The sequence below is a fragment of the Zeugodacus cucurbitae genome, chromosome 4, assembly GCF_028554725.1.
Source record: "Zeugodacus cucurbitae isolate PBARC_wt_2022May chromosome 4, idZeuCucr1.2, whole genome shotgun sequence".
NCBI classification, from domain to species: domain Eukaryota; kingdom Metazoa; phylum Arthropoda; class Insecta; order Diptera; family Tephritidae; genus Zeugodacus; species Zeugodacus cucurbitae.
The window spans coordinates 35,160,306-35,186,181 of record NC_071669.1 but is presented as its reverse complement, the minus strand read 5'-3'; the positions used below and the strand labels follow the sequence as shown (position 1 = coordinate 35,186,181).

General features: G+C 35.5%; 2 protein-coding genes across 11 annotated transcripts in view; one reads left to right on the top strand and one right to left on the bottom strand.

Moving 5' to 3' along the window:
* Positions 1–15,227, top strand: part of LOC105211518 (serine protease inhibitor dipetalogastin) — a 55,124-nt gene extending 39,897 nt beyond the window's left edge. For all 9 annotated transcript variants that reach the window (XM_054228892.1, XM_011182972.3, XM_011182974.3 and 6 more), the window contains 4 exons: positions 8,481–8,881; positions 9,132–9,766; positions 9,871–10,068; positions 14,436–15,227. In XM_054228892.1, coding sequence (XP_054084867.1) covers positions 8,534–8,881; positions 9,132–9,766; positions 9,871–10,068; positions 14,436–14,979 — 1,725 coding nt within the window. In that variant the 5' untranslated portion in view covers positions 8,481–8,533 and the 3' untranslated portion in view covers positions 14,980–15,227. The remainder of the gene's footprint in view (positions 1–8,480; positions 8,882–9,131; positions 9,767–9,870; positions 10,069–14,435) is intronic.
* On the bottom strand, positions 14,858–18,021 carry LOC105211516 (exocyst complex component 7). 2 transcript variants are annotated; one of them, XM_029039797.2, is made up of 8 exons: positions 17,578–18,021; positions 16,999–17,513; positions 16,882–16,940; positions 16,363–16,822; positions 16,007–16,304; positions 15,621–15,940; positions 15,427–15,560; positions 14,858–15,370 (listed from the first exon to the last, which is right to left on the bottom strand). In XM_029039797.2, the coding sequence occupies exons 1-8, from the start codon at positions 17,789–17,791 to the stop codon at positions 15,268–15,270; spliced, it is 2,103 nt and encodes a 700-aa protein (XP_028895630.2). In that variant the 5' UTR covers positions 17,792–18,021; the 3' UTR covers positions 14,858–15,267. The 2 variants fall into 2 exon arrangements, with proteins under 2 accessions (XP_028895630.2, XP_011181268.2); XM_011182966.3 differs by having other exon boundaries at positions 16,882–16,943; positions 17,578–18,016.
* Positions 18,022–25,876: the final 7,855 nt, after the last annotated feature.

Genomic DNA, 25,876 nt, shown 5'->3' with positions numbered 1-25,876 from the left:
TTGAAATCCAGATGTTCTAAAATCTACATATGTATATTCTAAAGAAATTCAGAAGGAATGTTATAAGAGAAATAGTTTTCACTGATTTGATTTCACCATGGGAATTGTGAGAGTATAAAATGTTCGGTTACATCCAGAGTCTGGTATTGATACTAATTCTTCTAGGTTTATTGGTGGCTGTTTTATGATCATGAATCGTGCTTATTAATCTCTCTTTTCCACGCTCAAATCACAGAATAACCTAAGTTTTATTAGATTAACATATTCCAGTATATCATATTCCTATTTGGGAAACTCCAAAATCTGTTTAACTCGACGTTTACTCTCGGGAATTGTATTAGCTAAAAATGTTTAAATAGGTTAGCATTCAGCTTTTTATCTCCATTAAGTATGGTAAAGAAAAGTATATCTTCAGTATCATCCGGCATGTGCTACTTATTTGTGTACATATGTATATAGAATTGGCACAATGCAGAGAAGTTTTATTCGATTTGCTTTAAATCCTCTAGATTTTCCTGTTCCATTGGCAAACTGTAGTTTATGTCAACTTATGGTTTAAAATCTATTGAAACGTTATCCTTCCCTTTCTTACTAAAGTAATTAAGAGATCTCGCTTTGCACACTCATCGCATATTCAATAAATGAAATGAGATTATTGTGACCCCAAACTTAGAGAAAGTATCGCATTATTTACTTTGTCAAAATGCCAATGAAATTTCCGTTTTAATTATGTTTTAGTAAATTACTCTAGGAGGTATAAATATTCATTAAGACGAAGCGCGAATTAAATCAAAGGCTACCGTGTATAGAACATATCATTATACTAGCCGTCACTAAAATAGACCGACCGATCTGAAAAAAATGTATTCACTTGAAGTTTCTGTTAACAAGATTTAGTTAGCTGCAGTAATCACAGTATCCATGATGAAAAGAGTAGATATTCTTCAAAATGTCCATTCTCGATAAAATAGACAAACTTGGCATTATTTTTATAAGTTTATTATAAATAAATTTAATTTAATAAAAATGTTGCAACAAATAATAACAATAACAAAAGCTAGTTGCCTCACGGTTTACAGCAACTTTTTCATGTTCAGTTAATCAAATTTTTTTTTTTTTGCATATTTGATATTTATAATAAATAGAAATCGATCGTAAAAACACTTTCGCATTCAATGCTCAAAGTCATCAACTGCAATACCAGCTCGTTCTCCTTACCTCTCAAGCAACCTCTACTCTTGCGCAAATGCATAAGATAATTAAAACCCCAGTAAAACTTGGAGCATACCGAGAGGCGAGTTATGGTACAAGTAACTAACTTGACTAGCAAATTGGACTTTTTATTAGTTAGTCAGTTCATTGCTCGCAGCAACGATAGTGAAATTTCCACTAAAGTTTTTATTATTGTTGTTGTTTGCAGTAAAATAACTAGTCAAATTGTACACTTTTACACTTTTACTTTAAGATGTGTCGTTAGTTTTATATGGTAAATTTCTTTATGATATTTTAAAAAAATAACATCGAAAATATTATTGCTATTGCAGGTGCGGTTTAATTGATATTTTATATGAACATTCATATACGAGTATACACTCGCCACTTTTTACTCACAACTTTCTATCATCTTAAAAGTAGAACAAGCAAAGGAAGGCTAAGTTCGGGTGTATATATTAGTGGTACTCATTTAACGTTGAATTATAAAAAAATAGTAAATTTGCAATATGGCAACATAAGTTAAATGAGCGCTCTTTGGCAATATTGTGGTAATATCAGCTGATTGTGAATTAATTGTAAGCATGCCATGAATGCCATTGAAAAAGGTCTCGCATATTTGCAAGATTGTCGTAAAATAAAATGCATGTAAAAATTAACAGCTGTTTTATGATATTGTAATTTTGCAATGTTGCCATACGTTTACGATGTTAAATGGTATTATATATTTGGCGTAGGAACCGCTCACGCGATTATAGCCGAATCCACCAGAGCGCGCCATTCATTTCTTCTTCTTGCTTTCTGGCGCCAACTGGAAACACCAAGTGAAGCCAGACCACTTTCCACTTGGTCTCTCCAACGGAGTGGAAGTCGTCTTCTGCTCGGCTTCCTCCAGTGGGTACTGCATCGAACACTTTCAGAGCTGAAGTGTTTTCATCCATTCGAACAATATGAGCTAGTCCGCGAAGCCGCTGTCTATTGTTTCGCTGAACTATGTCAATCGTACAGCTCATATTTCCATCGTCTGCGGTATTCGCCGTAGCCAATGTTCAGAGGACCATAAATCTTCCGCAAAACATTTCTGTCGAAAACCCCAAGAGTCATCTCATCGGATGTTGTCATCGTCCACGCTTCTGCGCCATACATCAGGACGGGAATAATAAACTTGAAGAGTTTAATTTTGGTTCGTCGAGAACCAAATTGCAAAAGGGCGCGGTTGTTGTTTCCGATTATATCAATATCATCGGTATACGCCAGTAACTGTACACTCTTATAGAATATTGTACCTTCTCTAGCTCTGCAGCTCGTATTATTTTTTCCAGGAATTTATTGAAGAAGTCGTACGATAGTGAGTCACACTGTCTGAAACCTCGTTTGCTACCGAAAGGCTCGGAGAGGTCCTTCCCGATCCTGACGGAGCTTTTGGTGTTGCTCAACGTCAGTTTACATAGCCGTATTAGTTTTGCAGGGATACCAAATTCAGACATCGCGGCATAAAGGCAGCTCCTTTTCGTGCTGTCGAAAGCAGCTTTAAAGTCGACAAATAGATGGTGTGTGTCGATCCTCTTTTCACGGGTCTTCTTCAAGATTTGACGCATGATTTTCCAGGTCTAGAGCCACACCGAAAAGGTCCAATTAGTTTGTTGACGGTGAGCTTTAGTCTTTCACACAATACGCTCGACAGGACCTTATATGCAATGTTGAGGAGGCTTACACCACGGTAATTAGCGCAGATTGTGGGGTATCCCTTTTAATGGATTGGGCAGAGCACACTGAAATTCCAATCGTCGGGCATGCTTTCTTCCTTCCATATTTTATAAAGAAGCTGATGCATGCACCTTATCAGTTCTTCGCCGACGTATTTAAATAGCTCGGTCAGTAATCCATCGGACCCGGTCGCTTTGTTGTTCTTCAAGCGGGTAATTGCTATTCGAATTTCTTCATGATCGAATAATGGAACATCATCTATTCCATCGTCATCGGGTTCGCCATCTCCTGGTGTTGTACTTTCACTGCCATTCAGCTGGTCGGAGAAGTGTTCCCTCCATAATCCCAGTATGCTCCGGACACTCGTTACCGGATTACCTCCTCGGTACCTACATAATAATGCTCCGGTCTTGTAACCTTCTGTAAATCGCCTCATCTTTTCATAAACTTTTCGAGCATTACCCATGTCGGCTTTTCAAGCTTTTCATACTCACGCATTTCGGCCTCTTTCTTCTTACGTCTGCAAATGCATCTCGCAGTCTGTTTTCTCTCCACTGCGGAACGACAATTCTCATCGTACCAATTGGATTTTTGGCGTTGCCGTAGACCAATTGTTTCAGCTGCAGCGGTATGCAATGAGTTTGAGCCGTTCCACAGCTTCCTTAAATCGAGATGCTGATGAGTGCTCTGCATTTCTTCGATGTTACCAGATAATAGTCCGAGTTAATATTTGGTCCTCGGAGCGTACGCTTTGATGCGGATTGTGTCTAGACGATCATCCACCGGGGTGAATGTCAGGACTCGTCGACAGAGTCTCCCACCACAAAACCTAGTTTGCGTTCCTTTATATGGCCGCTGTAGTAGATGTCACAAGGAACAGCTGAGCAGAGGCACCTTCCCAATTAAGGGTCCGGACATTCCAGGTGCATGCTCTAAAATCATGGCCCTTAAAACGTTTGTAGGGGTCGTCATCAAAAGTGGGTGTACTCATCCGAGGCTCTTTTTGGTCACTCATTGGTTTCCAGAGGTGTTTTTATGTGGTGGGTCTTCTTCCACATATGAGCCCATCCCCCGAGTGTAACCAAACATAAATATAACACACGAATCCCTCCGCATATTCGGCATAAAGTCAACTAGAATAACGATATTATTATATATAGTGTATGGAAGCTGGTGTAATTCCTGGACCGATTTCAACTATATTTCTGTCACCAAACTACAATATATTCAAGATTCTACGTTAATTTTGTTTTTGTGAAGTTTGAAAATCAGTATTTGAGCTAAGTGAGGGTTAATGGAAGTACTGTTGATGATAATATATCTTGGTTGAGCTACGAGAGCAGAAACAAGAGGCCAATAAAGGCAATGAAGAAAATTTACACCACTCATGTGATACACAATCCATCTTAAATGATCTTAAAGATCATTGCTTTAATGTCTTAAATGCAATTAATACTGTCAAGCTTGTGGACATACAAAAAACTTCTACGTAAGCCATCAAGATGTGTGAAATGTGGTGCAAACATTCTACAAATGAATGCTCAAGGCTGACAAAGCCCGACCAAATGTTACAACTGCGGCGATTCTCATCCTGCAAACCACCGTAGTTGCAAAATAACTACAAAAACTTAGAGACAAAATACAGTTTACGAGAATATATGTCATAATTTCTCCCTTAACTAATAAAGAAATTAAAAATCTTATCGGGACAACACGAGTCTCAAAAAAGCCTGTGTTCGAGTTAATAACCGAAAACATATTACGAAATGCACCAAAAATTATCTAAATAAACTTGTAAATATAAAATCTTTGAGAACGTATGATATCGTACTCATAAATATGCTCAAACCCTAATTGAGCGAAAACAACTAATACCAGCACATCTATTTGGCTTCTGTGACCACCATTCTTCAATTGACCAGGTGCACCAACTTGTAAATTTCGTCGAAAATACAATGGATAAAAAGAACTTTTGTTCGGCGGCATTTTCATACATGCCTTAGGCTTTTGGTAGAGTTAGAAGCGAAAGCATCTGGATATCTAGATGATGACCTTATATGCTAAACTTCGCTGGAAAGAGCATGTCAAGAAAAAAGGGATGAGCTTGATATAAAATTTGCTAAACTTTACCACGTTGTCGGTAGTATAAAACAAGCTATTAATATAAAATCAAGTCCTAAAGCCAGTTTGGCCTTATTGAATTGCTCAAGTCCAAGCTGTATTGCCTATATTCAGCGTTTAAGGCGGTAAGAAGATGAGTTCATGCTCCTTGGTAGGTTATATACATTTGCTGACCTCCATTGTTTTCTTGGCGTGAATTCAGTGGTAAATGATTACAAAGTCTCACGAACTTAGACATAAACAGCATGTTAATGAGGAGGCTTCCAGGCTCATCGAACTGCTGGGCGAGAGAAAACCAGTGTAAACGCAATAAGCCTTCCGACCTATCAAGGCACCAGTAGCAGCAAATGTATTTCTTTGATATTTTTATACTCTCGCAACATGTTGCACAATAGTATTATAGTTTTGTTCACATAACGTTGGTTGTATCACCCAGAAATAAAAGAGTTAGATATGGGGTTATATATATACATATATATGATCCGGATGACGAGTGAAGTTGAAATCAGGATGTCTGTCCGTCCGTCTGTCTGTGCGTCTGTCCGTGCAAGATCTAACTTGAGTAAAAATTCAGATATCTTAATGAAAGTTGGAATACATATTCCTTGACACCCTGAAGAGGTTGCTTTCGAAGATAGGCAAAATCGGTCCACTGCCACGCCCACAAAATGGCGAAAACCGAAAACACATAAAGTGCCATAACTAAGCCATAAATAAAATTGTGAAAGTAAAATTTGGTACAAAGGATCGCATTAGGGAAGGGCACATTTAGATGTAATTTTTTTTTAAGTTGGCGTGGCCCCGCCCCCAAATAGTTTTTTTGTATATATCTTGCAAACTAAATTAGCTATATAAACCAAACTTTCTGCAGTCGTTTCTTTCATCCTTATATAGTCCAAAAGTGAAAGAAATCGGATAATAACCACGCCCACCTCCCATACAAAGTTTAGGTTGAAAATGACTAAAAGTGAGTTAACTCACTAACGAAAAACGTCAGAAACAATAAATTTTACATGAGAAATAGCAATGGAAGCTGCACTCAGATTTTTTTACAAAATGGGAAATGGGAGTGTCGTCGCCCACTTACGGGTCAAAAACCATATCTCAGGAACTACTCAACCGATTTCAATGAAATTCGGTATATAATACTTTCTTGACACCCTGACAACACGGATGGAAAATGTCCGAAAACGGTTTACAAGCACGCCAACTTCCCATATAACTCAATTCTTAATTCCATCTGATTCGTTCACTTTATAATATATACATAAGGAACCGATGAAGCTAGATGAATAAAACTTTATACAAATGCTGTATATCATCTGTGGCTTCACTTATGGAAAATTTTTCAAAATCGGACTATAACTTTTCATGGCCCCGGGTATCTACATGAAGAAATCAGTGCCTAAGGGTAATTTTTCACCTAAAATATCGGCACATCTTTCAGATATTTTAATTTAATTCAGAGGAAGTTTTTTTTTCCCTAATTGTGTATCTCTGTTCCAAGTTATTAAAATCAGATCAGAACTTCCCCTAGCTCCCATATACCTAATTATATGAGGGCTTTATTCCTCATATATCGGTTAATATGTGAGATATCATAGCAAAATTAAGTGAGAATATAGTCTTGTAAATGTAGCTTTGTGGGGAAAATTAGTGAAATCGGTTTAGGAATTACATCAGCCCTCATACCATATATGATGATTTTCGTTATTCTATTAGACTTTATGCAGAATATTTGGGTCAAATTGTGTGTTATTAAAATTACATAAATAAACTGCGAGAGTATAAAATGTTCGGTCGCACCCGAACTTAGCCTTTCTTTACTTGTTTTAAATATATTTACTAATTTTTCCGAATAAAATTGTTTGTTAGTATTTTTGTCTTCGTCAACTGATCAGGATCACATGCAAGCGATAGTTTGAATAGAAACCTATTGCTGACTTTATACTGAAATATTAGTAAATCTGTGAGATATCTGAATATCTGTTCAATATTACCCTAATGTAATTGTTTCCAAAATTCCGGTTAACTTTTTATACTCTCGCAACAAAAGTTGCTAAAGAGAGTATTATAGTTTTGTTCACATAACGGTTGTTTGTAACACCCAAAACTAAACGAGTTAGATATAGGGTTATATATACCAAAGTGATCAGGGTGAAGAGTGGAGTTCAAATCCGAACGTCTGTCCGTCCGTCCGTCCGTCCGTCTGTGCAAGCTGTAACTTGAGTAAAAATTAAGATATCTTGATGAAACTTGGCACACTTATTTCTTGGCACCATAGGAAGGTTGCTTTCGAAAATGAGCAAAATCGGACCACTGCCACGCCCACAAAATGGCGAAAACCGAAAACACATAAAGTGCCATAACTAAGCCATAAATAAATCTATGGAAATAAAATTTAGTATGAAGGATCGCACTATGAAGGGGCATATTGGGATTTAATTTTTTTGGGGAAGTGGGCGTGGCCCCGCCCCCAACTAAGTTTTTTGTACATATCTCGCAAATTAATAGAGCTATATAAACCAAACTTTCTGCAGTCGTTTTTTAGCCACTTCCTAATACAGTCCAAAAATGAAAATCGGTTCATAACCACGCCCACCTCCCATACAAAAGTTAGGTTCAAAATTACTAAAAGTGGGTTAACTCACTAACGAAAAAAGTCAGAAACACTAAATTTCACATAAGAAATGGTAGATGAAAGCTGCACTCAGATTATTTTACAAAATGGAAAATGGGCGTGGCGTCGCCCACTTATGGGTCAAAAACCATATCTCAGGAACTACACGACCGATTTCAATGAAACTTGGTTTGTAATAGTTTTCTTACATCCCAATGATATGTTGTGAAAATAGGCCAAATCGCTTCACAACCACGCCTACTTCCTATATTCTAGAACTTGAAGACGATTTGAATCGTTTACTTTACAATATATAAAGTAAGTACTAGTGAAGATATCGGTGCAGAACTTTGCACAAATACTACGTTTATAGTGTGGCATCCCCATTCTAAAAATCGCCGAAATCGCACCATAGGTTTTTAAGGCCCCATATATCGAACACGAGGCCCTCGGTGCTTCTAATCCAATATTAGGGTTTCCAACTTTCAATGGAATTTATACAATATATATGACGAATATGTGGGTCAAATTGTGTATTATTAATATAAATAAAGTTAAATAAATAAATTGCGAGAGTATAAAATGTTCCGTTACACCCGAACTTAGCCCTTCCTTACTTGTTATGGTATATATTGGATAATATAAGGAGATAGCTTCGACAAAAAAAAACTTTAATATATATGTACATGAATGAATGAACTACAATATCTTGTTTTATTACGTTATTAGTTTATTATACTTTTTTTCAAACAACTTTTCTGCGTTTATCTTATACCTTTAGTTATAAAATAATTTGAGTGTGGAATCTTTCCGCTTTCAGATGCAGTCACAGACTCGCCCATTAAGTTCATTAAGTTGCCAGCACAAGCACCAATGATCCACTACACCCAGAGTAAAGATGACTCGCCAATAATCAGCTATCGCAATAGCAAGGAACATACTCCAAATGATGCCGCCGAAGTCGAAACATCGGCGCCAATTCTTAGCCGTGCCGCTTTGCTTTATTCAGAGTACATGAATGCAGCCATGAATACAATGGCTTTGGATGAGGATGCAGTTCAACGGCAGCAACGAGGCAATGCTAACTCCTGCCCTAGATCATGTCCACCTAGTACAACGGTGGGCGCCATACCAGTTTGCGGTTCTGATGGTTTAATTTATGCCAATCTCTGTGAAATGAAGAAAAAGACTTGCTCTCGAAATGGGTCAAATACCGTGAAGGTAAGATCATTTGATATGAGCATAAGTACATGTTCCATAGCACTTAGTCGTTTATACGCAGACTGAGAAATAAACGAAGTTTAGTTTCTTTTTTATCTTGTAAATCGGTAGTTTCGGTGTGCTTTTACACACATACGAAAGTCGGTAGTGAGATCAAGGGCACATATGCATACAAACATAGTAACAAACTCCTCCTCATTTGTTTGCATGTAAATGTTTCCTGAACTGAGTTTTTTATTCTAATTTGCAGGCTGTTAAAGACAGTTGTGAACGCGCGCGCGGTTCCGAATGCAAGCACCGGTGTCCTACAGAGAAAGACCCAGTTTGCGGCACCGACGGCCACACATACTTGAATCGTTGTATGTTGCGCGTGCAAGCGTGTCGTGTTGGCTTGGCTGCGGTTAGCATGTCGCATGTGGGCGCCTGCAGTAACATCAGCGCCATACGTGAGTCTTGTCCAGTCGATTGTAAAAGTGCTCCGAAAGATGGTCCAATCTGTGCCTCCGATGGCAATGTGTACAATTCGACATGCGAGATGAAATTGCTGACGTGCAGCCAGGGTGTAGTGAAGACCAGTCGGAAGCATTGCCAGTCGACCCGCATGTGCCGTGAGTCTTGCTGGCGTGTTGCGCGGCCTACCTGCGGTTCTGATGGGCGTCTGTATGCAAGCCCCTGCAAAATGCGAGCGTATAATTGTGGAAAGCACATTTTCGAAGTACCGCTAGCATTTTGCATGTCTCAAGAGCGAAATACAAATGGCAGCAAGTCAGCGGATAACTGTCCCACCGAATGTCCTCCTACTTCGGACGCGCCATCACAATATGTCTGCGGAAGCGATGGCAATATTTACTCCTCGCTTTGCGAGTTAAAAATGCTAAATTGTGGGTAAGTAGGCGGTAATTAGTACAATGGTCGCATATATGTAAGACGAGCAATGAAAATAATGAGCATAATATGTCTTATTTTTTGTTTTTGTCTTTCTCTTATAGTCCACAACGAAAATCTATACAAAAAATGAGCATGGACAAGTGTAAAACCCGTTTGAATCGATGCAAACAGCTTCCGCCTTGCAAAGATTTTAATAATTTATTCGGGTCCATATTTTCATCAAATCGCAATGACAAACTCTGTGGCAGTGATGCAAAAACCTACAACAATGAATGCGAACTTGCGCATGCAACGTGCTTGTAAGTCTAAATATCAGTTTGTATATAGTAACAGATACACAGTGTAGGCCAAATGTGATGTGGTTGCTCTTGGTTACTTTTCAGAATTCATGGAAAGCATTTTCAGTTTCCTAGTTTGGTCTTGGCTGAAGCGATAACGATCAAATTTAAACAACCATTGGTTTTCGAAAACATATTATACTAATTAGAAACTGGTATTAACACAATTGAAGGAAAATAGTTATGTGTCCTTATTAAATATTGTAAATTTTTTTATTAAAACTAGAGGTGTCATTATTATATAATTTATTTAATTTTATTAATGTAACACACAATTTGACCCACATATTCGTCATAGTATAGTATATGTATATATGGTATCCAATCCATTGAAAGTTGGAAATGGATTGGTATATGGGAGTTAGGTGAAGTTTTTGTCACGAAGACATATTATAATATTAGAATACAAATTTCTTCAAAATATCTGAGAGACTTTCCTATACTTTCGGTGAAAAAAAAAGATTAGAAGTATTGAGGTCCTCATGTTCGATATATGGGGTCTTGAAAACCTATGGTCCGATTTCAGCGATTTTTAGAAATAAGTGCCACACAATAAATGCAGTATTTGTGCAAAGTTCTGTTCCGATATCTTTACTACTGCTTACTTTATATATTGTAAAGTAAACGATTCAGATCGACTTCATACTTCCGGTATATAGGAAGTAGGCGTGGTTGTGCCATATGTTTGAAATTGATTTGAACTCCACTCGTCACCCTGTATATATAACTCTAAATCTAACTTGCTTAGTTTTGAGTTTTACATACAACCGTTATGTGAACAAAACCATGTTACTCTATTTGCAACATGTTGCGAGAGTTTTAAAGCAATCAAAAGCTTAATAAGTATAGAGAGTGGACAATGTCCTCTTCGTCGAATCCGTCTTCATTAAAAATTATATTTCATCATTTGATATATTTTCTTCCATGTCAATGCGATTATACAGATATGCATCAAATAAATTTCAAGACTTTCCGCCGAGGTCACAACCACTGACAATAAACTGATGCGGTAATGAGCTATCACTGTATAAAATACTGCGTTCGTGTTATTGGACATTCGCGCGAAAGAGCTTTCGTATTAATGGGCGTCGGCTGTATTTAATTCTAAATTCCCAATTAGTTTTCCCTTCCCATTAATTTTTTTCTCTTAAATATGGGTGCATTTTTATACTCTCGCAACAAAGTTGCTAAGAGAATATTATAGTTTTGTTCACATAACGGTTGTTTGTGTCACCAAGAAATGACGAGTGGAGTTGAAATCCGTAAAAATTGAGATATCTTAATGAAACTTGGAACACATATAACAAATGGCCACAAATAAAGTTATGAAAGTAAAATTTGGTATAAAGGATTGCACTATGAAGGGGTATAATTGAATGCAATTTTTTTGGAAAAGTTTGCGTGGCCCCCCAATACGTTTTTTTGTACATATCTCGTGAACCAATAAAGCTATATAAACCGAACTTTCTGCAGTCACTTCCCTTACGTTCCCGATCATATATGATGACCCTGATGACCAAAATTTTCGATTTTGAGGATTCATCGAAATTGGCGACATCTATTAGCATATTCACGTCAATAAGTGAGTTCAATTCGATCAAAAATTTTATTTTCAATTCATTCAACGTAAATTTTCGAAGGTATCAAACCATTCTTCGAAATTTCGAAGAAGCACATTCTCTCAAAAAATTCCATCAGTTGCTCTTTAACTACAATTTCTAAACATTGTTCTTTTGTTTTGTTTGTATTAATTGGCCCAAATTCTTTCACCTTTTTTGTATCATGCATTTTCTGAATTGATATTATTATCGATTCTGTCAATGATTGCGGAAAGACGCCTTCTGATGTATAAAAGGGAATACATACTGTACTACAGTAGAGACGAAGAAAAATCAGGGAGAAATGGCACAGGTTTTTGGATAGAACGAAAACGCAAATATAAATTTTTAGGTTTTGAACCCATTAACGACATACTATGCAAGATACTAGTAAAAGCGCAATTATTATTCTGGGTGATTTCAATGCCAAAATAGGATCTGAAAGCGCTTTCAAAGATGTAATTGGCAACCATTCCCTCCATGAAATAACATCTGAAAATAGTGTGAGATTAAAAATATTACCCGAATATGCGGCTTCCGAACAGGTAGATTAACATCAGACCAAATCTCCATCAAGCAAGCAATGGAAAAATGCTATGAGCATAACATCGGTTTACATCGGTAACACTTGCTGTTCATTGATTTCAAACAAGCATTCGATACAATAGACAGATTGACAGTATTTAAAAAATGTGGAATTCCAGAAAAATTAATCAGAATAACAGAAATGACGCTGCATAATACTCAATCCAAAGTAATGATACAAGACCAAACATCGAAAGCTGTTACCATTCAATCCGATGTTCGCTAGGGTGATACACTCTCTTCAACAATTGTCAATTTGTTATGCGATACCAAGCGTACTGGTCATATCTTGAACAGAACCACTCAAATATATACATAAGCTGACGACATTGCTATTGCAAGCCAAGGATGGCAGGACACAAGCAGCAAATAGATTGTTCGCATCTCTTATAAAAGTCCAACCTAATCAACAGACCATGCAAACTAGCCTCTTATAAAACCGTAGTACGACCAGTATTATGCTATGGAGCTTAAACATGGACAATAAGCGAAAAAGACAAATCAAAATTGATGACCTTTGGAAGAATAATTCTCCGAAAAATTTTCGGCGCAGTTAGAATCGGACCTGACGAATGGAGGATAAGATGGAATAGCGAATTTGACCAGCTAATTCAAGGCGAAAACGTGGTGCGGTTTGGAGGCGTATTGTTCAGCAGGTCAAAGTATACAGAGAGCTGTAGAGCCGAATATAGATCTATATATATGTCTATATATTGATGTTAAAATAATCTTTATTTTTGTACTCTCGCAACATGTTGCACAAAGGATTATAGTTTTGTTCATATAACGGTTGTTTGTATCACCCATATAATAAAAGAGTTAGATAAGGGATTATATATACAGTAGTTTTTCGAAATACGGAACAAGCAAATTTGTTACATTGAGTACCTTAAATAACGGACATCGGGGATTTGTAAGTACTCGGTTTAAGGAACAACATGAAGAAGACATATGAAGAAAGAGAAACAAATCAAATAACATCGAAACAGAAGTAAAAATAAAACTTGAAGAAATTAAAAAAAATGTGCAAATTGAAAAAATGTTGAATTTTATAAAAAAGTTTAAAATTATTGATCAGCACCAATTAGAAGTATAAGTGTCAGAATTGGTCCATTTTAGAAGTTTTTTTGTTTTGTTACGGTTTTTAATTTTTAACAAATAATTAATAAAGCAATTTTTTAACTGCAATTTACGGATATTTAACTCATTTTTATTGAAAAACATACCTCTTAGTGAATACTCGAATTAACGAAAAATTCGATGTAACGAACAGGCCTGACATTTAATGTGTTCGTTACTTCGGAAAACTACTGTATATACATATAAATGATCAGGATAACGAGTAGATTCGAAATCCGAATGTCTGTCCGTCACACACCATGAAAATAGGTGAAATCGGATAATAACCACGTCCACCTCCCATACAAAGGTTAGGTTGAAAATTACTAAAAGTGGGTTAACTCACTAACGGAAAACGTCAGAAATACTTAATTTTACAGAAGAAATGGCAGAAAGAAACTGCACTTAGATTTTTTTTACAAAATGAAAAATGGGCGTGGCATCCCCCACTTATGGGTCAAAAACCATATCTCAGGAACTACTCAACCGATTTCGATGAAATTCGGTATATATAATATTTTCTTGACATCCTCGGTTCACAACCACGCTTACTTCCCATATAACTCAATTTTGAATTTCAACTGATTCCTTCACATTATAATGTAATAAGGAACGGATGAAGACAGCGGAATAAAACTTAAAAATTAAGCGAGATGATAGTCTTGAATATTGTGTACCTAGGTGGAGAAAATGAGTGAAATCGGTTCATGAATTACTCAGTTCTCATATAATATGTAGAGGGATTTTTGTTATTCTAGTAACGTTATGCCGAATATATGGGTAAAATTGTGTGTTATCTTATCAATAAATTGCGAGAGTATAAATTGTTCGGTTCCACCCTAACATAGCCATTCCTTACTTGTTTATTGTTTATTTGTTACGAATGTAAACATTCAGATAATAAGCTGTTTCAGATGCCCACCTCCTCCTCAGACCATTACTCATATTTCTACACATTTGTATTTGCTTTATTTATAAGAATCGTTTCAATTAAATTGCAATTTCTTTGATTTTTGACTTTTTCAGGCGAGGAGTAAATCTAGCCCATATAGGCCCATGCACGGACCTGAAATCTCAAACCAAGGATTGTGGTGAGCGTTGTACACGAAGCGACATCGAAAGTGGACCAGTGTGTGGTTCAGATGGTAATACATTCCCTTCAATGTGTGACTTTAAACGCCGTACTTGCCACATGCGCGTGGTTCCCGTGTCTTTAAAGAACTGCTTGCTCACTGCTGACTGTGAGTCGGACTGTGATGCTCAGCCTCCGAATTTCGTATGTGGATCCGACAATAAATTTTATAAATCTGAGTGCCACATGCGAAAAGAAAACTGCGGTAAGCACGTGTTCGTAGTTCCGCTAAAGCGTTGCCTCAGCAACATTCAGTTTAAAGGATGCGCTCGTATTTGCCCGCGAGAATTTGAACCGATATGTGGGACGGATGATATGACATATTTGAATGAATGCTTCCTGGAAATCGAAAATTGTAGAACGAATAACACCGTAAAAATAGGTCACTATGGAGCTTGCGGGCGGCCTGAGGCGCCTTCATCGAATTATCTGTACTAACGAGTAAAAAGCGTTCACGGAGGCTTGCTTCGGAATAAAATATGAGTTGTTTACTATTTAATTTTGTTTTTGCATTTATATGTATGTATTTAATTTTATTTATTTCCGTTACACAAACAGTTATGAGTAATATTTTTGATTTTTTTAGCTCTTAAATTTAGTTGAAAATATAATAGAAATTGTGTTTATATTTATATTAGACTTTTATATGCATATTTTTAAATAAAAAATTAGAAAGAAAAAATTAATTATTAATATTAATTATTGGAATATTTATATCAAACTATTTTAAGCAGAATCATCAAAGAGTTTGCTTAGCATCTGATTAATCTCATGAGGACGGTACTTTACGTACTTATCAGGATTTTTGCTGAACTGCACGGATGCATACCTAGAGGAAAATATATGTAGATATTAGAGTTTATTACATGCATACAAAACTCTTACATTTCATAAAACTTGTTATATTTTGGAAGTATATGTTCCACATTGTCGCGCTTTATGCCCTCTCTTAAAATCACATCTGGAATTGAAATACCGCGTTGCACTTTGCATGCTTCCTCAAAATCTTTGTTGAACGTCTATAAAATTGTGACTGATTAAGATTTTCTAATGAATGAAATGTATAATAAGGTTCTCACCGAAAATCGCTCCTTTAATATGCTGCGGTCTTTATCCTTCACCTTACCATGAGAAGGACGAGGTAATTCCTCTACACCTATACTTATTAGCATTTTCGACCAAGTCTTTTGGTAAGAAAATTTCAGTTCCCGGATCATGTCTAAATAGCATTGCTCACATTCGGGTTCCGCTAATGTAACAATATCAATTAAGTTTGATTGCTGTAGAGATTTTAGTATGTAATGAATATTATTAAGACGAAAGAGATGTTTTGTGGCTTGGTCATTGTACTGTTCGCATTTATTCATTATGGAAAGGTTCAATTCCGCCAAGGCTTTTTCTAATTAAAACAAATCATTATATTTAATATATCACATACGTTTTTGTACAATTTAGATTTGCTTACTAATATAAACGGCTAGCAATGCTTTATTACGCTCTTCACCTGGCAGAGCTTTTTTCATAAGAATCGTGTCCAATTGAGTGCTGTATAGAACATCTTGTTGTAAAATGGAGCCTATAACATCATAATGCTCGTAAAGGTGCTCTATAAACCAAATTGTATTCGATGTGAGCTCATGCACTGTTGCATCTTTAGGGACATTGACGTAACCATAGCCAAGTGTGCTTGAACTCATACCAACTATATTCGTGCTGGATTCACCCTTAACAACCTCAAGGAAATGTTCTAAAGCTTTTGCACCCTTAAATTATTATATACCTTATTTAAGAGTCAATTTAAAAATGTTTACATCCTCATACCGTAACTTGAAGTTTATTCAAAACCTTCATTAGTTGTTCGCGTTGTTGTGGATCATAGGTGCGTTCAATATCTGGTTGGAGTAAAATCACTCTTTTAAGTGCGGAAAATATTCCTAATGCAGATGTCCACTCTTTTCGTGAAATACAACGCATAATGCGATTTGTGATTGCTTCTGCATCTTTAACCACGAGTTCTATCGAATTGTAAGCCAGTTTCGAGAAAACGTCACCATGTTTGGAGGTAGGCACAATTTCAGTCATTAATGCGCGTTCCCAATTCAGAAGGCGCTGCAGTCCCAATAACATGACGAGATACTTGTCTAGTTCTTGATCCCCATCAATGAACTCTTCGGCGGACAAGTGTTCAGAGTGCGATGATGCCTTTTTTATTGATATTCCTGTTGACTGCTCAAGCGTTTGAGTTGCACGCAGATACAACTTATTAGCTTTCCGCTCGAAACTAGAAATTAAAGATGTGCAAATTGATAACAAACGTTTTTCTATACAGATTCTACATACATTTGTTGTAAACGTGCCGATGTATTCTTTTTCACATCAGGTCGCCCACTATGTCGAGGCTTCTATAGAATAACATTTACATATTTATTATACATTTAATAATACCATCACACATACCAATGCTTCATGTCCCCAACTGCTACTTTTTTGATGATCTTTCAAGTTTTGGAGTGAACGTAAAACAACTTCACCCCTTTCTGTCGCATAAATTATTGTGTATTCACGACGTAAATTTTGCTCCAACCAATGTGCAATAGTACCAAGTTCTTCTCTAGTGTTTTGCGACAACTGTCGAAATGATGTATACTCATCACTAGAGTCGTCCTCTATGTAAATAAGATCTAGTAGATCGACTGGCTTTAACGGCAAACTATGTTTCTTTAGTAATAATCGGAAATGTTGATTTAGACCTTCACAGCCCGTATTAAAAAGGCTGGTGACATTTTCTAACTCTACACTTTGAGAGTTATGGTGCAAAAAATATTCCATGGCAGCTCGTAACTTCCCCAATGCTTCAAGAAAGGTATTCACGTGTCCTTCTGTTGGTCCTTGATGTATAAGGTTGCATACCTCTTGAGAAACATCATAGTGTGCGAGCACATTTTCAAGGCAACCTAAAGTCGCGTCCAAATCTGATAGGGAATAAAATAATTACTCAAGTATGATATTTTACAGCTTTAAATATAATGCTCCTACTCTGTTGACGCTTTTGTAGCTGCTCTGTCTCCTTGTACACCGGTAATATAGTTTGCTCCAATTTTCCAAGGCGCTGTTCGAATATCTTCAATATACTTGACATTTGTGTTGACAAATCGTGATATTTTTCCACACGATCTTTCAATAATGACAAATTGGATGTTTCTTTTTCCAATTTGTGGAAGGCTTGACCACAGGTATCCAAATTATTCATTATTGGGCGTAATTTACAATAAAAAGACACTTTACTTTTCCCGTGTTGTTCACTAATTGTATCTTGCCTCTCACATTCTTTATTGTTTTTGATAAGTTTAATGTATGAAAATCCTCTACTTGCATTTCGGAGACATTTAGTAGCAGAGATAATTTAGTAGTGAAAATAAGAGCAGTTTCATACACTAATACTATTATCGCTAATGATTCTCTTTTGTATTATATGCGAATATTCTGTTACCCGGACGCTACACGTTCAAGAAATTGCTTTCAAGTTGCTACACACTCACACTATTTTCCCACCACACTCTCACCAAAGATGACATGATACGAAACTCTCTCATTTTTCCTCAAACCGAATTCCCTGATCTCTCATTTTAAGTTGGTAGCAATGCGAGTTGAAGGAATTTTTGACAGAAAAGGCGGGATGCCAGAAGTAATACCGGTAAAAGTATATGACAAAATCAGTGCGAAATATAATTTTAGGGAAATACACTGATAATATTAAATTGTGTGAAACTATTTTTTTGCTATTATTTGTTACAAATGGCATCTAATATATCAAACGACATCATTATATTTAATATATTATATATTTTATGTTAATAAATTAATATAAAAAATCATGTTTTTATTTTCTTAATTATTTATAATTAGTATATAAGTATATATAAGTTAGTATATATATGATATAGGTCTAATAGGGAACAGAGCATTTAAAAATAATATCTAAAAGTTAAAATACCCAAAAGTTATTTCTAAAATGCCCAATTTATTTTTTACATAGTGGGAACATTGTCAAATGTTATAAAAAATGTGGATTTTTACAGCGCTCTCTCAGAATAAAGAGTTTCGTATCATGTCATCTTTGCTCTCACTTTCCGAAATTGAAATCATTGTAGAGAGAAGTAGAGAAACTCCAAAAACCCACCTCCAGAAACTACTTTTGACATTTGAGCCAACATGGCCGCCTATGTTGAGCTAATTCATATCCGCCAAAAAGGGTTTCACATAATCAAAAATTTGTGTATTATTGTTTATTACCATTCGAATTTTTGGTATTATTATGATGTTATTTAGTATTACGAAATTAAATTATATTAATTCTTCTTGATAGGGATGAATACCCAACATAATTATTCGAAAATATTTTATTTAATTGAAACGAGAAGATTTATTTTACTATAAGTGGGATTCTCGAAATAGCATTGTAATGCGATATTGCGATATGGTACGAAAAGGAAGCAGTAATTTATATAGTATTATAATTTAATTATTTTGAAGTATTCATAGACAAAATTGGGAATGGAAAATACAATTTATACATAAGTAAATATGCATGTGTATATTTTTATTGTAAATACAAATCGATTTTACGCGCTTTAATCAATGAATAAACATGGGAGAGATCAAGCAGTTATTAAAATAACCCTTCTTATAATAATGATATAAATTTGTTACGTTTTTATGTATTTGTCTATATTTAGACAAAACATTATATGAATAATTTTTTTTTCTTTTAAACATTAATTGTATGTCATGTACGGCCACTTTATGGCAGCAGACCTACATACGGAGTAAAGGTTTTTTTCAAATAGTGCAACAATTATTTTCCAAGTTACTGCATTCAAATATAGAAATATGTATCCCTTTTAAACAGTTGACGCTAAATCACATAAATCATAAAAATTTAAGATTACACTATTTTCTCAAATGAGTACAATACATTATATATTAGCTATATGAAATTAAATTCTGTTCATTGTGCCCTTTTTCATAATTAATACGTATTTTCTATCTTTTTATAACTTGTTCGTGTTATTCTATATAAATACTTATGAATCCATTTTGGCGATAAATGGAAGCCGTTTTTTTGACGACGGCGTCTCTGTAACAATAATTTATGCTCTGAACACAAAGACGACGACACGACATAACGCACAGTGGTCGGTCTTACATGGAAACGGCGGCCAAAAATACTTCCACTGCCTATATAAAAGTGAAATTTTTATCTAATCATTTTAAAGTCATAATAAGTAATAGATAAAAATGTTAAAATAAATAAACCGCACCAATCCCCTCTACCGCTTCTCACTCCGCCTCCCGCCGAAAGAAAAAGGAAAACACAATTTTTTGAATATTTTTCAACTAAATCAAAAACTGAATTTAATAAATTTGATTCATTTTACAAGGACTCATTCAGTTCATTAATTGCATAACTTTGCAACTCTAAAATTCGAGATGCAGTGTGGTGTAATAATTTTTGTAGCTCACCTTAAGCCTCAGATTCTGAAACTTTTATTTGCTCAGGATAACTTTTATGTTTTTCCTTTAAAATGTTATCATAGCATGGTAAAAAGTTAATATAATACTATGTTTACATATAACGAGATTATCTCCATTTACGAGCTTAACTCAATAACCTGTAATTAAGAAACGAGATTCCCCAGACAAAATTGCTCTCTGGATAATCCGAGATTATAAAATTATCTCGTTTTATACAACTAGATTTTCGGTGTTATTCCTAGATTTATCGATAAATTTGCGAAGAAAAGGAGAAATGTCAAATGAAAATGTAAACAACAATGGCCGACAGCGAGATAAATATGTGTAATACAACAACAAATGCAACACATTTGACAATTGATAATCTCATTTGGCTATATGTAAACGGTTAGATTATTGAACGAGCTTAGAACAAGATTATTTTCATATGTAAACATTCTATAAACTTTATGTTTAACAAAGCTTCTAATAAGTAGAAACTGATGCTGTTACATTTGCCTCGGTGATAAATGCTATTATACTATATTTACATATAACGAGATTATATCCATTTACGAGCGTAACTCGATAATCTATAATTAAGAAGCGAGATTTCTAATACAAAATTCCTCTCTTGATAATCTGAGATTATAAAATTATCTCGTTTTATACAACAAGATTTTCGGTGTTATTCCTAGTTTTATCGATAATTTTACGAAGAAGAGGAGAAATGTCAAATGAAAATGTAAACAAAAATATCCGACAGAGAGAGAAACACAACACATTTGACAATTGATAATCTCATTTGGCTATATGTAAACGGTTAGATTATTGAACGAGTTTAGAACGAGATTATTTTCATATGTAAACATACTATTAGGCATGTTTTATTTGACCAGCAAATTAAGCTATTACCTTATTATGAATGGAAGACTTAGTCAACATAATTATGTTGGCTTAGAGGCATTGCCAGTTCATCGCGTTTTTCATTCACAATAGTTAGGTTTTTGCCAATTTTGACAGATAAAAATTTAAACAAACCAAAATTTAATTCTATCGATGTGCAAAATGGCAAATAAAAACATTATCCATACTTATTTAGCCCAACTTGGATCTAATAACGATTGCGGATTCTTTAAAAGATCAGAATATTATAAAAAAGGGGTAAACAAAAGGAAAATTGATTTATAAATTCAACCGTTTTTATTCAAATAAATTACATTTCAGCTGAGAGTTCGGGCCCGCCTTGCCAACACAATTCATTTTTAAGCGAAGATATTGTAACGAAAATGGTACCGGAACAAACTAGAATCAACAATCGAAATCGATAGCTTGCCAGATATATCCAGTCATTGATATTCGTAGTAACCAGAATGTTCGAGTGGCGATGTATCGCTTGCAATCGACTATATAAGGGCTGTCGGATTAGCAGCAAGAGTCAGTTCTGATAAGAGAGTTGTCGAATACAGACAATTCTGAAGAGAGAGTTGTCGAGTAAAGTATAAACAAGTTATAAGTTAGAGTTGTAAAGTAGAGTAATAGTATGTTTATATATGAAAATAATCTCGTTCTAAGCTCGTCCAATAAGCTAACCGTTTACATATACCCAAATGAGATAATCAATTGTCAAATGTGTTGCTTTTGTTGTTGTATCACATATATTCCTCTCGCTGTTGGCCATTTTGTTTACATTTTCATTTGATATTTCTCTTCTTCTTCGCAAAGTTATCGATAAACCTAGGAATAACACCGAAAATCTAGTTGTATACAACGAGATAATTTTATAATCTCGGATTATCCAGAGAGGAATTTTGTATGGGGAATCTCGTTTCTTAATTACAGATTATCGAGTTAAGCTCGTAAATGGAGATAATCTCGTTATATGTAAACATAGTATAAGAAGTAATAAAGTGTTAAGTTATAAGCAATTAGAAATAAAGATTAGTGTATAGCCATATGTTTGTCAGGAGTAATGGACATGAATAAGCAGTTGGCACTGTTCGGAGACCAGGACACATGTTTAACAACAAAGAAATAAAGAAGCAAATGAAAGAGCATGAAGAACGTATAACAGAAGTATCAACGCAAATATTAGCTCAATTTTCTTCACGGTTAAAAGAGCAGAAGGAAAGTCCGTTTAAGGAAGTGAACTCATATATAACAGAGGTGCCAATACAGCTGGAAGCGCAAGACGAGATTTTGTCAACACAGTCAAAGATGAATGACTTATCCTTCCAATTGAAAGAGCAGGAGGTACTTAAGTCAATGGATGAGGCTTCAAATAAAGCGAATGTGTCAATTCAGCTGGAAGAGCATGAAGAAATTTTGTCAACACAGTCGGAAGCGAATGAGGCGCGAATGTCAAGGCCTTTGGAAGCGCATGAGCAGATTTTGCCAAAACAGTCGGAAGCGAATGAGGCATCTTCACAGTTAGAAGAGGAAGAGGGTGTATACCAATACAGGTTTCGACTCGGTTTCGAAAGCGTATGGCTGCTTCCAGCCTGTACGCTGTCTCGAAAATTTCTTCCATATCTTTCATAAATGGAGCAATACACGGAGACGCACCCGTTCTGCTGGTATTGTCTTTTGTTGTTTTATACGCCTATAGTATTTTATTTTTCAATTCTATCACTGTTGTTGAATAGTTCTAATGAAAAGCAAAAAATATATAAAAACTTTTAAATTACGGTGAGGCCACATGAGCGTATGCGTTGCATTTTTTCTTTGATTGAGAAATTCTTCTATTCGGGCTAAGTAGCATTTTAGTAGCCCCTTGGTTTCTACCACCGTCCATGTCTTACGTTTTCTGCAACAAATTTAATTTTTTAGAAAAGTTTTTTATTCAATAAATTCAATACAAAACAAGAAAAAACGTTAACTTCGGCTGTACCGAAGCTAATATACTCTTCACATGTGCATTTCTTTTAATAACTATGTGTTTAAGCAAATCTAAAGACGTAAGAAAAAGTAAGTAAAACAAGTAAGGAACGGCTAAGTTCGGGTGCAACCGAACATTTTATACTCTCGCAATTTATTGAAGAAATTTTATTAAGATAACATACAAATTTACAAGTTAACGGCATAAAGTTTAATAGCATAACGAAAATCGTAATTCCTGAATCGATTTCATTCATTTTCACCAGCAAGGTACACTATATCCAAGACATATTAACCAATACATATATGCGGAATAGAGCCCACCGTATTTTTGAACCTATAATTAGGTATATGGGAGCTAGAACAGAAACACACTATTAGAAGAAAACAATTTCCTCTGAATTAAATTAAATTATCTGAGAGATTTACCCATATTTTAGGTTAATATTTACCCTTAGGCGCTGAGTTCAACATGTTCGATATCTGGGGCCTTGAAAAGTTATAGTCCGTTTTCCACAATTTTTTCACAAATGAAGCCAGAGAGGATATATACTATTTGTGTAAAGTTTTATTCTGCTATCTTCATTGGTTCCGTATGTATAAGGAAAATTGAGTTATAAGGGAAGTAGTCGTGGTTGTGAACCGATTATTATATTGATAATATTATATATCGAATTTCATTCAAATCTGTCGAGTATTTCCTGAGATATGGTTTGTGACCCATAAGTGGGCGATGCCACACCCATTTTCCATTTTGTAAAAAAAATCTGAGTGCAGCTTCCTTCTGCTATTTCTTCTGTAAAATTTAGTGTTTTTTGTTAGTGAGTTAACCCACTTTTAGTAATTTTCAAACTGACCTTTGTATGGGAGGTGGGCGTGGTTATTTTCCGATTTCAACTATTTTCATGGTGTGTGGTGGGGTACGTAAGAGAACCGACTGCAGAAAGTTTGGTTTATATAGTTTTATTGGTTTGCGAGTTATATACAAATAACCGATTGGTGGGCGGGGCCAAAAAAATTACACCCAAATATGCCCCTTCCTAGTGCGATCCATTATTCCAAATTTTACTTTTATCACTACCATTTGTGGCTTAGTTATGACACTTTATAGGTTTCTGGTTTTCGCCAATTTGTGGGCGTGGCAATGGTCCGATTTCGCCCATTTTCGAATGCAACCCTCTCATGGTTCCAAGGAGTATTTGTGCCAAGTTTCGTCAAGATATCTTAATTTTTACTCAAGTTACAGCTTGCACAGACGGACAGACATCCGGATTTCAAATCTACTCGTCGCCTTGATCACTTTGGTATATATAACCCTATATCTAACTCTTTTAGTTTTAGGTGTTACAAACAACCGTTATGTGAACAAAACTATAATACTCTCTTAGCAACTTTTGTTGCGAGAGTATAAAAAAAAGAAAACATTTTACTAATTCTTTTTGGCCGGGTTGTTTGTTAGAAACATTACGGTTATATAGTTTACCGATCTGAACAATTTTTTCTGAGATATTATTATTTCCTTAAGCAGTAATCCACGTCAAATTTCGTGAAGATACCACGTCAAATGCGAAAATTTTCCATACAAGCCATTGAATCCGATCGTTCGGTTTGTATGGCAGCTATATGCTATAGTGAACCGATCTGAACATTTTTTCGGAGATTAAATTATTTCTATGAACAGTAACTCACACCAAAATTCGTGAAGATATGTAGTAAAATGCGGAAGTTTTCCATACAAGCCCTTGATTCCGATCGTTCAGTTTGTATGGCAGCTATATGCTATAGTGAAACGATCTGAACAATTTTTTCGGAGATTAAATTATTTCTATGAGCAATAACTCACACCAAATTTCGTGAAGATATGTAGTAAAATGCGGAAGTTTTCGATACAAGCCCTTGATTCCGATCGTTCAGTTTGTATGGCAGCTATATGATATTGTGGTCCGATATCGGCAGTTCCGACAAATGAGCAGATTCTTGAAGAGAAAATAACATGCTCATTTATCGGCAGTTCCGACAAATGAGCAGATTCTTGAAGAGAAAATAACATCTTCAAAATTTCAAAACAATATCTTAAAAACTGAAGGACAAGTTCGTATATATACAGACAGATGGACGGACAGACAGACAGACGGACATGGCTAAATCGACTCAGTTCAACATACTGATCATTTATATATATACTTTATAGGGCCTCCGACGCTTCCTCCTTGGTGTTACAAACTTCGTGACAAACTTGATATACCCTGTTCAAGTAAGGAAGGGCTAAGTTCAGGTGTCACCGCACATTTTATACTCTCGCAATTTATTTATTTAATTTTATTAATGTAGGACTGTGTAAACGGACAATAACACTGAAATAGAAATGCAACACTGTGTAGGGAACAGACTGGAATGACAATCGAAACAGTAGGGACAAAGACGAATTAAGGACAGACAAACAGACAGACCACCGGCAACCACGGACCACGCAAGACTATGGCAGATCACAGCGGACGTGATCGCTATTAATCTTTTTACTTTTTATGCGGCCATTGCAATTATAGCAGCATTATTAGTAACAGCAGTAGCAGCAGTAGCATCAGCGTAATATTTTACTTCAAAAATTGTATGCGAAAGATTAAAACGAATATTGTAATAAAATTCGTTAACATACAAGTTATTAAAATTGTACACGGAAATTGTGAAAGCGGATATTGCGATCGAATTGAATAAAATAAAAGTTATCAGAATTGTATGCGGAAAAAGTGAATATTGTAACGCAAGCTAAAAGGAAATGTTATTATTAAAATTAAGATTCTTAGAATATTATCCATTTCTTGTACAACATTGTAAATTATGAACCGCAACGAAATTTTTGAGCTGACTGTTGACTGTCTGAAGGAAAGGTTAGGCTATTTAGGGCTATCGACTATTGGACGGAAAGCGACACTACAGGACAGAC